General features: G+C 44.4%; 1 protein-coding gene across 1 annotated transcript in view; it reads right to left on the minus strand.

Moving 5' to 3' along the window:
* Positions 1 to 13320, minus strand: part of ALOX5 (arachidonate 5-lipoxygenase) — a 35593-nt gene that overhangs the window by 10669 nt on the left and 11604 nt on the right. Inside the window, exons 4-10 of the mRNA XM_076338660.1 lie at positions 12753 to 12875; positions 6069 to 6175; positions 3448 to 3620; positions 2573 to 2719; positions 2271 to 2474; positions 1959 to 2045; positions 15 to 193 (exon numbers count right to left, since the gene is read on the minus strand). Coding sequence (XP_076194775.1) covers positions 15 to 193; positions 1959 to 2045; positions 2271 to 2474; positions 2573 to 2719; positions 3448 to 3620; positions 6069 to 6175; positions 12753 to 12875 — 1020 coding nt within the window. The remainder of the gene's footprint in view (positions 1 to 14; positions 194 to 1958; positions 2046 to 2270; positions 2475 to 2572; positions 2720 to 3447; positions 3621 to 6068; positions 6176 to 12752; positions 12876 to 13320) is intronic.

Here is a 13320-nt window from a genome sequence, read left to right on the forward strand (position 1 = left end):
CTACAGTCTCTTACCTCTTTATAGCCTCCCAGACTTTAATGCCGTCATCCCGGTAATAGTAGTAGGGGATATCCTCTTTGCTGTCCATCCCTTTAGCTTTGATCTCCTCAGGGAAGCAGAGGGAGCTATAAGTCAGATCCTTCATTGCTTTCTGCACCATTTGTACATGTCCTCCTCCGCCTGTAGCATTTGCCTGCAGGAAGAATGGCAAGACGGAACAGTAGGAGAGTATGTTCACTTTGTGCCAAGACTGACTTTCCAAATTTGCAGGAGATGGTATTCAAAATGCTGGTGAATCTGTTTTTCAAGGAGAAAACCACACCTCTACACAAACAACTACTGAACTGCAAAGGTCTACTGCAGCTGTGCATTTTGACTTCAGAGATTTCACACCTCTCCCATGAATCACTGTTAATATTCACATTTTCTCCATAGGTACAGCACCTGCTTATAAGGGAATACAGTAAAAAAGTACAGCAACGTCAAAGTATCGAACCCAAAGCACTTTCTGCCAGCCCTATGCTCCAGAACTGGCATGTGTGTGAAGGAAGGCAGCCGGCAGTGTACTAGAACAGGGCTTTTGCTAAACCACCCACTGCTGCTACAGAGTGGTTTAGGACAGTGTGTTTAGGGATGCAGGCTACTGTTAGTCACCCTGGAATTTAAGCCAGGAGATCAATCCTGCTGGGTGGCTACTGATGAAGATGGGCCAGGGTTTCAGTATATGTTACATTTGGAAAACACAGCATGTCCACAATAAACAGCATGGCAAAACTCTTTAGATAATCACTGTGCAAAAGCTCCCAAATTTTGCTTTTCTAGCATATGATGCTAGCATTGTAGCAGTATTCAGCTTACACTTACTGTCCTCCAGTTGGTTGTTCATCTACATTGGAACCAACAAAATCTGGAGCTCCAGGATCCCTGCTGGCAGATCTTAGCCACACACTCATCCCATGTGCACAGGGTACAGACATTATGCTTCTGTTCAAAGGGATGGGAGCACCTGCCAGGTCTCCACAGTCAGCAGTGGGGTACAGAAGACAAGGAAGACGTCTGGATTTAACCTCTCTTTTCTCCTTGGGTGAAAAACTCTGGAGCATGGAAGCTATTTTTGGCCTGGTGCCAGAGGTGTAAGGGGGACAGAGTTGTCCTGAAACACAGGCTCCCTCTTTGAAAGGACTTCTGAAACCTCTCCAAACTTCCCAGTTGGTGCTAGCATGTTGTCACAGAGACTGCTGCATGCCAACCTGTTGCGGTTTCTAGATGCAACATGTCGTTTCTGGTGGAGCCAAGGGAGGAAGAGCTGGGTACACGTTAAATACCAATGCAGTCAGATTTAGATGTTCAGATTTGACCCAAGAGCTGCACCACAGTCCATGATAAACAGCTATGTTTCACTGACTCAGATGAAGCTGAGTTTTAATCCTAGCAGATCTGCTATTTATGGCAATTCAAGAAGACAGGCTGGAATCTATACCCACTATTTGAGGGGTTAGAAATCTATCTTATCTACACATCTTACTCTGTGACACAAATTTCCTTTTGCAATCACAAATTCTTTTGCTTACCACCCTTCCCCAAGTTGAATAACTGAGTACTTAAACAAACTGGGGACTTAGCTGTGTGCGTACGTGTTCAGGGATGTATGTGCGTATTATGTTACCTTGCACTCCTATACTCCTATCTCAAAGCCACATGAGCTATGAGTAAGTGAGATACTGACTCATTACTGACATTGGCCAGTTCTGAACTGACTAGAGGCAAAAGGTACCGACTTTAGGGCAACAAGAAATGAGTTAAGGCATCAGCTCTGTGTGCCAGTTTCTCAGGTGATATTAGTTATGTTTGCCCTTTAGTAGAAAGGTCAAGAAACAAGGCAATATGTGATGGTTAAAGGATAAAAACACATATGGAACCATGAAGAATAATGAAGATTTGCAAAGGGGATTACTTACCTTGTCAAAAAGGCCACATTCACAGATAAGCTGTTCTCGGGCTTTGGTATTGATGGCTATTGTGAACCGCATGTGTGGCACCAAGAGCTGTGAAATGGAACAATGAAAGAAGGAAAATTCTCTGACTGAATTCAACAGCAACCAGGTGTGAAGTTTGAAGTCCTGGAAGTCCTGGTGGCTAGCTGTACGTTGCTTTGCAGCGCAGCCAGCAAAACTATCTCAGCTGAGCTATCACCAGGACTTCCTTTTGGTTTATCAAGCTAATGTGATAACCTCCCTGAACCGCATACATCCCTTCATGTAAGAACCAACCTTGAAGAGGGGATGCACAGCAGGCAGCTGCCGGAACATAGCTATGCTGAACACCTCCGAGACTAAGTGCGTCCGTAAGAGATGGGTCACTGTCTGGTGGATGTGGAAATCAGATGAGCGAACCCAAATTTTAGCTAGCAGCCAGTCATACACGGCATCTGAAGGAAGGAATATGGGATTGTCTGGCCCAGGATTTTGACCAAGCTGAAAGATACAAAAAGAATATGAAACCCCGAGCCGTTCATATTTAAGATGAGACAACAAGCAATGTGTCCCTTTAAAGACCCTGACAGTAAGCCCACCTGGATTGCAATGGGTACAATTTTATTCTCCAGATTCTTATACAGCAGACAGATGGGTGCAGCCAAGTGCTGTATTGTGCACGGGTCTGTTTTGTTGGCATCCACACCGTCCAGCATCTCATAGTCCACAATGAAAATGTTTCCTTGCTGGGGGGGCGGGGAAAAAAAAAAAGCATGATGTGTTTTAACAGAGTGCAAGCAGCAAGGCTCAGAACAAAGGTCAGCAGGTCTCGGCCAGAGGCTAGCTTGTGCCTTGTGGTTACGAGCGGCCACCAGCGTGCCCTTGCTCACGGTGGCTCAGGGACGATGCCATTGAGAAGGCAAGCACCTTTACACAAACTACCCGACTTGTGTCTGCTGAGCCTGATAGTGAGCCTTTCAGCAAAGAGCAACTAAGTACTTGGCATTCATGCAGTGACACTAAGATGCAAACAAGTTTCACGCTGCCAGCTGAAGAGACCACTGTGATCATTGTACAAACAAAAGCAAGGCACCCTTGCCAACCCTTCTTCAGCACGTTAGTTCAACTCTGCGGGTGACAAGAGGGTAAGACCCTACCAAGAAAGGGAGAGGCCCTTTGCCCCTCTGAGGCAGATGGTCAATCCCTACTCTTTCAGACGAAACCACTGAAAAAGGACCCTTCACCTCCTGGTGACATCTCTTTAACTGGACCTGGAGAAAGGCATGGCCTGCAGCTCCAGGATAGCAGGAGAAAACAGTCAACAGAAGTGTTGCTAGTCTGCAGATGCAACCAGCTTTGTCATGACCAACATACAGCCTGAAGAGAGATGTGGTGGAAGGCAGTTAGAAGAGGGTTTGGATGTTAGAGGATACGAGAAGGAACAGATGAAGTCCAGCCTCACTCAGAGCCCTACCTTCACTTCCTCCTCCAGGGTCAGGTTCCTCTCCAGACTGCATTCTACCATATCCATAGTCACGGGCAACTTCTTGGGTATCTCTGTGCATCTCCTTATCAGGACAGGATTGCATCCATTCAGGAACTGGTAGCCAAACATAAAATCTTCCTTCCAGTGCTGCATCACGTATTCTAAAGGAAAAACAAGCCTGCAGCATCAATATCTGCACTGCATCAATATCCTACTTGCATTGTAGGATTCCTCCTTTCCTCCCCACCTTTTGTTACACTGCACTGCAACTTTGACTAAAGAAAGTAGCAAGAAAATGATTCAAGAGGTGCCACAGAATTTTTAGAAAAATCACTTAAGTTAAATGGACAATGTAATATTTGCTTTTCACTTTGAGAAGAATTAAATTGATAATAATTTGTTTTGCCATGTACACAAGTAATGTCTTCAGGGGAAAAATGAAGCAAGTAAAGTTTTCCACTATTGCCTGTTTTCAGACAAGGCAGAACTTCTTCTGAGAGCAATTTATTTTTCTACAAAGGGTGAAAGGATGAAGAAGATGGGCCTGAAGAAATGCAGGAATAATTAAAAAAAAAGTCTCAAAACTCACAATGCTTCCTAACAGAGCGGTAAAAAGTTAAGTTTACTTAAAGTTGACATTTACATCATCTCTGTCAATTGCATAATGAGTCTGGAGCTGTATCTGAAGTCTACACGAAGCAAAAAATGACTCATCACCTTGGACAGAAACTGCATGACTGAAAAATGCCTTGAACCACCTTCTCCATTAGCCCTGTTTCTGCCTAGGCTTGCAAATAAGCAGATTCAGAGTTGCATTAACATAACTGAGACCGATGCTTAACGTTTAAAACTCAGAGAACTGGAACTTTCCTCATGAGTATGCAAATGTTATCAATGAAATTAATTGCAGATCATATCTAATTCTTGTATTAAAAGTACTTTAGGAAGCAATCTTATTAAATGTAACAAATTGCTCTAATTAGTTTTTAATAGCTCTGGCCACCTCGTGTGCTTTATTTTATACCCGAGGCCACAGAAATTACTCTTATTTTTGTTAACTGGTCATTAGGCAGCCTGAAGAGGAGGAAAACTTCAGAGCAGGAGGGAAAAGTATTTTCCTTTGCAGAGTCTGGACAGGCTATTCACACACATTTGAGGAGCCACACGCTAACCAATTTATAGTATCTGTGTATCTATTATATCCAATAATACAGTAAAATAAAGTAAAATAATGTAACCATGGGCAATAGTAGAAGGTTGGGTCTGGCTCACAAATCAAAGGCTTCCCAGCCCTGCTTTACAGAAATGACACCATGAACTTCAAAACTCGTGTCTGTCTGCAATTCTTTTTACTGGCTTTTCAGGTAACTGCTAAGATTTCCATATTGAAAAGGGTTAAAGAAAAGAAGTATTTTGTCTTTGATATGTTAATACTACGTCAATGGAGTTTTTAACAGTATGAAAGATACTGCAGAAACTGAATGACCCTGAGTGAAACTCACATTCTTAAAGAGGGATTTTTGTCTTCTAGTAAGAAGATGCGAGTATGAAATGGCAAGCACAGCAGGACAATTAATGCAGTATGCACAACTGATTCTGACACATTTTTTAAAAGAGGTGACATTTTGGATAAATGCCACAAGCCTTTTCAGGCCTAGCTCGCACTAATGTCCAATACGAACCACGGTTCCTCAGGTTGTGGTCTGATGGCCCATCCTGGCTGCAGCAGGACCAAGTGAAGAAGTTATGGCTCCCAGGTCATTCCCAGCTCTTTGCAACCCATCCCCAGATCTGTTGGCCTAACAACACAGGCTTTCATGCCTGAAACGAATTCTGTCAAAATGACCCCTGTTAGGAAAAATTTGCCCCTGAAAAGCAGGGGTAAATTTTGAGCTGCCCCATGTCATTGACACAAATGGCCCATGAGGACTGAGTGAGGGGAGCTACAGGTGAGGTTATGACAGCAGAACTGAGGCAGTGGTACCCTCCCCATGTTGGGACAGAGTTGAGAAGCCGGGACTGTTAGCAGCAGCGCAACCAGGACTGAGCACATGGCTGGGATGTTTGATCTGGTCTGTGTAAGAGGCCAAGAGGGGTCACCCTCTCACTTGCCTTTAGCGGAGAACATTTCCAAACGTGCCTCTTTGGAGATTTTCCATGTATTTAGATGGCTGAAGTGGGACATACACGATCAAACTTTCAAAAATGCCTTAACAGCTAATATGCTCTGAAAAGCACTCCCACTAAGTTATCTCTAGGTTTAGATGCAAAATACTTATGAAAATATGTCCTACGGGACTTGCACATATCTGAAAATACATTTCCAAAAGCCAAAAGGGACTATGATGCCCAACTGGCCTGACCTCCAGTATAGCTCAGGACAGAGAAGGTCACTGAGCAATTCCCAGTAAGTTTAGTTTGTGTGAGATCATAGCTTCGCTTTTTGGTCTTGCAGGCTGCTGGTGTGACCAGCAGTTTGAGATTATAGTTTATTTATGAAAAAACATGAGAGAAGTGCAGGTCAGCCACTTCCATCCTAACCAGATATGTACAAGATAACTAATTAGTCATTCTACAATGCAAACATGAGCAAATGCTGATAAACCCACCGGAGATTGTGTTGCTGATTCTGACAAAGATCCTCTCAAAATCTGCAAAATCACTCCAGGAGGACTGGAACATGTGCATGAAACGGTTGACATAAAGATTCTCCATCCTAAAAATAAAACAAAACAAAAAAATCTCTGGAAAAAATAATCTCCAGCTTCCTCAATACCCTTCCCCTTTCTTTTCCACCCTTTTATATACCTACACACAATAAATTTTTCAGTGGTGGAATGTGAGATTGGTCACCCTACAGAATTAAATTTGCTGGCTGTACCTTTACACACAAGCTTGAAAGGCATCTCAAGGGCCCAGTCCCTGCTGTTGCATTTACTGAACTCCATTCTAGAGTTGCTCTCGGCAGCCTACAATGGCAGTGCGTTAAGACCTATGTCATATAAAAACTATAGTCAGAAAAACTAGTGCTTCACACATCATCAGTAGTTAGCATCAGCTGAGGGTCCTAAGATCATTATTAGCACCAGTTCAGAAAGGGGTATGGTGACACAAAGAGATTGAGTGATTTGCACAAAGTCAGAACAAACAACCTAGGATCAGTCCAGCCAGTATCCCTAAATAGAGAACTGCTCCTGTAAGTATCTACGTGACCAAGGCCAGACTGGATCCCTACAGAGTGAGGCCTGAGTTTTTGAGAGCTTTCTATTTACTTAAGCTGCTGGTTAAACTTGATGCTCATCTCTAACCTCAGGAACCAAGTCACTTGGTTGCAGACATCACATGAACATGGGGGGCTGAGAGCCAGAAATGTCTGACTTAAAGTGCTAATTCAACAAAGTATTCTGTCTACAACACAGTCAAGCAAGTTCACCTCATATGAGATGACAAGTCCTAAATTGTTACATAAATGCTAAACTGTTGTTATTAAATAGAAATCATTTATTTTGACTGGAAAGCAAATAATGAACCATAGAATAGAACCATAGAATCTTTAAGGTTGGAAAAGACCTCTAAGATCATCGAGTCCAACTGTCGACCCAACACCACCATGCCCACTAAACCACGTCCCTAAGCGCCTCATCTACACGTCTTTTAAATACCTCCAGGGATGGGGACTCCACCACTTCCCTGGGCAGCCTCTTCCAATGTTTCACCACTCTTTCAGTAAAGACATTTTTCCTCACGTCCAATCTAAACCTCCCCTGGCGCAACTTGAGGCCGTTTCCTCTCGTCCTATCGCTTGTTACTTGGGAGAAGAGACCGACCCCCACCTCGCTACAACCTCCTTTCAGGGAGTTGTAGAGAGCGATGAGGTCTCCCCTCAGCCTCCTTTTCTCCAGGCTAAACAACCCCAGTTCCCTCAGCCGCTCCTCATAAGACTTGTTCTCCAGACCCCTCACCAGCCTCGTTGCCCTTCTCTGGACACGCTCCAGCACCTCGACGTCCCTCTTGTAGTGAGGGGCCCAAAACTGAACACAGTATTCGAGGTGCGGCCTCACCAGGGCCGAGTACAGGGGCACGATCACTTCCCTACTCCTGCTGGCCACACTATTTCTGATACAGGCCAGGATGCCATTGGCCTTCTTGGCCGCCTGGGCACACTGCCGGCTCATGTTCAGCCGGCTGTCGACCAGCACCCCCAGGTCCTTTTCCGACAGGCAGCTTTCCAGCCACTCTTCCCCAAGCCTGTAGCGCTGCATGGGGTTGTTGTGGCCGAAGTGCAGGACCCGGCACTTGGCCTTGTTGAATCTCATGCAGTTGGCCTCGGCCCATCGATCCAGCCTGTCCAGGTCCCTCTGCAGAGCCTTCCTACCCTCGAGCAGATCAACACTCCCGCCCAACTTGGTGTCGTCTGCAAACTTACTGAGGGTGCACTCCATCCCCTCATCCAGATCATCAATAAAGATACTGAACAAGACCGGCCCCAAAACTGAGCCCTGAGGAACACCGCTCGTGACCGGCCGCCAACTGGATTGAATTCCATTCACCACAACTCCCTGGGCCCGGCTGTCCAGCCAGTTTTTTACCCAGTGAAGAGTACACCTGTCTAAGCCGTGAGCCGCCAATGAATTTGAAAAAGAAAGTTGGTTTTCCACTAACACTTCAAATGCTCAAAGAAAAGCACACACATTGCACAAAGATAAGCAGGGCAGATAATGGAGTAAAGAAAGGTCACAGATTGCAGGAAATCCTCCCAAATAGAATTTCGGGGAGGAAGAATCCCAGGAGGGTGGATTTATAATCAGTAAACTTAGACTGAGGCACCTTAAAAAGAACTGGATTAGAAGTGCCTGAAGAGGACCAAAAGCCTGGTCCTCTTGCTGTTTTTGCAAGTGGTAATCTGGAGGAGGGCTCTAGACCAGCATGACCATAACCCAGACAAAGGAGCTGCTTCTGCACTGAGCCCAGATGGGGTGCATGTAGAATGGACTGTTTCTGCTGCTGCAGATGGCAGTCAAGGTTAAGAGGTGCCTGGAGGCACATTAGGCAACTGTCTAGCCTGGAACAGGAGATGACCTCTCCAGAGGTCTCTTCACACCTGACAGGGACACAGAACGATCATACAAGGATCAAAAGGAGGGTAACTACTGGGCAGGACTTTCTGGATCGATACTAGGTGTCTGAATCACAGATGAACTTCAAGAGGAAGCACGACCATGAGCAGAAGTTTAAATGATTTTAAACAACATAACTCAGTAACTTGAGAGGAGTTACTTGAGACTGTCTCATTTGAGAATTTCCACTAAAGGTCCTGTAGAGCCCCTGCCCTCCTTCAGAACTGCTCTGAGATGAGGAAACACTAGACAAATGAACCAGTATGTACTGTTCTTCTCCTGCCCAGGGTGCTTTTCCTACCTGGGGCTATTAGCCTTATCAAACCAAGCAGTAGGCACAGCACCTGGGATCTAGTCACAAACCTGCTGTGGTTTGACCTGCTGAATGCCAGGCATACATTCATTCTCAGATGTTTCAAAGATTACTTCCTAAAGGAAGCAGTCTTTCACATTTCCTATTTTGGAACAAGCTTCCAAAGGACTTAGGAAATAAAAACCTGTTTTCCCCAAGAAATCAAGTACTTCTCGGATGTCTCTGGCACATACTAGAAACCAGAGCAAGGAAAAAATGGCAAAGAGTTGCTTGTAGAACTTAATCTGCCCAAATGCAACACTGGTCCAAAATAGCTATGCAAGCCTGCGTTTCTGGCACAGAATCCAGGGTGAAGGTTTCCATTTGCTAGATAGGGTAGGTCACATCAGCACCAGAAACCTTCAGGATTATCCCCACCTACACACGATTAATCCTGTAAATTTACAGAATTATCCACTGCCAACAGCATCTAAAGATGCAACCTTACAACAGCAGAAGGAATCTCTGAGACATACCTCCCTCTTTCTAAGTTCAGTTTTGCATGTCCCAAGCAAAAGGGCTTTCCCCTCCCCTCTTCCACTACCCCCTAAGTCTCATATAACTCTCACAGCTCTCACATTTTTCCTTAAATGTGCCCCCTGCCCACTGCTACACCCTGCAACTCTACACCTGCCCTTGGATTTCCAAACACACCTCTCTGTCTTCCTTCCAACTGCACTCAAACTGAAGGAAGACCCCATGCCTTCCCCTGTGTATCTCCACTCCATTCATGCAGACAATTGTCCCAAGCTCCCAAAGCATAACAGGGTAGCTAGATAAGGGCTATGAAAGTCATCCTCTAAAGCTTTTCACAGGTCACCCAACCAAAAGCATACGTCTAGATTTTCAGCCAAATGTGCCAGGCAAGAAGCATTGCTGTTCCTTGGAAAAATCTCTTTTGTGTTATACCAGTTCTCCAGAATGGCAGCTATCTGCAATGAAGTTTCAGGTTCCTACTTCATGGGGAGGTGCCCTTACAGCCAATGACAAAAATAAATGTCCCTGCACTCTGTTGAATTGTTTGCAAGTTTCACTTGGCTACGACTCAGGATCTCTGACAGTATGGTACAGACTGGCAGGATGGGATTGCTAGAAGGGGAAGTAGCCTCCAAATTGGTTATGTCTACTAATGGCAAACTGGTCATCTCTGGCTTTCAGATGCTGTTGCTCCTGCACCACTCAGATCTCCTAAATGAGCTGGGAAACAGCTGTTTTGCACTGTCTAACACCATGCTAGAAGCAACAGCTCTTGGAAAACACAGGATTTGTAGAAGTGTGGAATACCATGCCATTGCTAGGGTAACAAGAGACGATCCCAATGACCTTGCATGGCGTTTGTATATTTTCACAACTCTCCTCTTCCCTTAAAGGAGTTGCTCCTTGCCTTTTCTGAGCTAGACTGTTTCCTGAAGCTGGGCCAAGAGAAGAGCTGCACAGTGTTTGCTTTCTTCCTTTGCTTGGAACCTCTTCTTGGTTTTGCCACAGGTTTATTCACAACAGCACAACACAAAAACTACAATGTTTTTTTTCCCTTTTCAGGATGGCCTGACCCCTGTCTCTGTTTCATGGTGAACAGGTTGTACTGTTGTCCCACCTGATTGAATCTCAGAGCACTTCACAGATATGCATGGGGTTTCCTCCCAGCACTTTCTGGGAGGTAAAGGAAGTGAAATTATCAAATTTGATAATTTGATAAATTCAAATTGATAATTTAACTTATCAGTTTGCACACAGAGGGAAGATAAACTATAGAGACTGGCTGTGGTAATCTGGCCTGCCTTGTATTAAAGTCCTGACTACAGATCAAGAATGATCTCTTCCAGCCTTATAAAAAAATTGACTTGCCTTTTAAACAACACTATGTAAACTTCCAGTTTTCTTGGTTTATTTTTCTTGCTTTTTTTTTTTTTAATTTATTTTCCCAAAGAACTATTTCTGATGGCCATTATCATCAAGTTCATTATTTGCTGACTAAAAGCTCCCTGCAGGGCTGGATTATAATACCTGTCTGTGGAAGAGGAACATCAGAGTCTAGGGTTTTCCAAGAACTTATGATCAAGGCCCCAGATTCTTTAAAACTTCTTAAAGCCTTAAGAATCCACTGAACACTAAAGGGTTGCTTGAGGAATAAGGTATTTCATGAGGTGAGAAGGGACCTCAACTACTGGCTCATATTAAAAGATGAGAGATTTGGTTCTTCGGAAGTCTAAACATAGATATAAAATTGAGGCAATACATGTGCCATTGGGTAAGCTTGGGGGGCAGGAAGCATCTGTCTGTCTTTTGTACCATTAATCTAATTCCTTGTGTGACCCCACAGCCACTTCTCTGGTATAACAGCTAGTATTGCACTAAAAAGCTACAAGAGCACGCACTCTACGGCCTGTTCCATCATTCTCCTAACATCCTAGTTTGCACGAGATAGAAAGCTAGAGACCCCTGCTCTTCAAAGCTATTCAGCTGCCTTATTCCATTTAGCTCTGAAAGATCTAGGTCCACCCAGCCATATGTGCTGCAGAAACACACCCATCACCCTGTTCACACCTGCTGGAGATTTATTCTGCTAAAAAAAAAAAAAAAAGAAGAAAAGAATGTTACAAAGCATCATTCCATTGTGAAAAAAAGATCCCAGTGTGGGGGAGAGAGGAGGGAGGGAGAAATCTACAGCAGAGCTAATACAGCCAGAAAAAATGTGTTCTTTGAGGCTTCCAATTTTCCAAATTAGAAAACAAGCAGGTAGATTCTCTTGGAACAAGTCATGGGATTTACTCTGTGTTGGTAGTGAAATTCAGCTGCGTAAATGTAACACCAAGAATGCTCTGACATGTAAGGTTTCAGTCACCGTCAGTTCCCCAGGTGGACTCAGATAAGCAAGTATTCACTGCTATTAGAAGATGCAAGTTTCTCAGTATGGCTATTAAACTCCCTAGTTCTTACCAACCTATGCTTGATGACATAATCTCCACCTGATCACCCAAATAACGGGAGGAACACCTTTCCAAAACACGAAGAGACTAGCATATTAACAGAATCACAGATGTAGAAATTGTGGGTGATCTTGGACCAGCCTCGTCTCATCTCAGACTATCCCACCATCTGATAGTATGGTGGGATGTCCGAGATAGTATGACGTGACCTGGGCATGTGAGACAGCTCAGAAAGGGACTCACAGGCCAGAGAGGTCCTATTTGCCTCATTAACCCTGTACTATTTCAAAGAGCTCTGCAGGATTGATTATTCAGGCTCATCCAATGGCCAGGACTCCGTTTTTTTCAATGACATGACACACACAAGTGGGTGGATGGTGACTTTGCTGCCCCAAGCAGATTACACTCAGATGCGGTTAACTGATGAGCTGCTCGGAACAGCTTTTCTTCAGCAGGGTTCAGCAGGGTCTCAAGGGTGCCTTGATACCATCTTATTTTGGTACGTGACTGAAAGGCACAATTATCGCAGTCAGGGGAGAGAGGTATCTCTAGGGGGCAACTCCGAGAACTAAGTCAAAAGCCTAAGGTATCGGGTGCCAATAGTCCTTCTTCCTATGCTTTTCACCAGTGCCTCCTCCATCCGTCTACAGCCAGAACAGTGTCTAATGAGAATGCAGAGGTTCAGTCAGTTCCCAGCGTGAAAAGCTTAAAATATCGATATTTTTAAAAAATAAATAAATAAATCCCTTCAATTCTTTCCTACTCTGATGGACTGCAGATCCAGCTGGGAGAAAAGAACCCAATTTTGAGATTTTAATGAAACCTAAAAAGTGATCAGATCCTTACCCTGCCCCAAAAGAGATTTTGCAAAACTCCTAAAGTTCCACAAACACTTACGCTTTAGAGTAGTTCAGAACGAAGTCAACTCCTTTCTCGTTGTCAAACTGGATGTCACGAGGCAGATCACTGTGAGAATGGGCATCAATGCTCAGGGGAAAGCCCGGATGCCACTCCTTCCAGCTGAGAAAACAAGAGAGGTTGGATTAACCATATAACCTTACCACCACGAGAGCTGTGTCATTCCTTTACCTACACTGCTCTGTGACTCAACTCCATAAAGTAAATTTGCAGCAGACTCATTTGGGCCAAAAATAGTGACTTACACCACATCAATACCTACCAGTACCCTACAGAATCCTGAAGTACAATGGAAGGCATCTACTTGGCCACCTACCTTCACAAAACTTGAAGTAACTTAATATCTGTGGTATTTCCAAACACTTGTCACGTTTGGCTGAAATTGGCTGTAGCTTCAAATGTATTGGGAGGGGAGGGTACAGAGAGACAGACAGCTGCCCAATGCACACCCATTCTCGAGGCTACATTTTTGCAGAACTGAGATACAGCAGCCAAAAGTATTCAGACACGTATTTAGGTTCCTCCAAAAGGCAACTCTCCAAGAGGT

Source organism: Aptenodytes patagonicus, chromosome 5, assembly GCF_965638725.1.
Source record: "Aptenodytes patagonicus chromosome 5, bAptPat1.pri.cur, whole genome shotgun sequence".
In the NCBI taxonomy this organism is placed as follows: domain Eukaryota; kingdom Metazoa; phylum Chordata; class Aves; order Sphenisciformes; family Spheniscidae; genus Aptenodytes; species Aptenodytes patagonicus.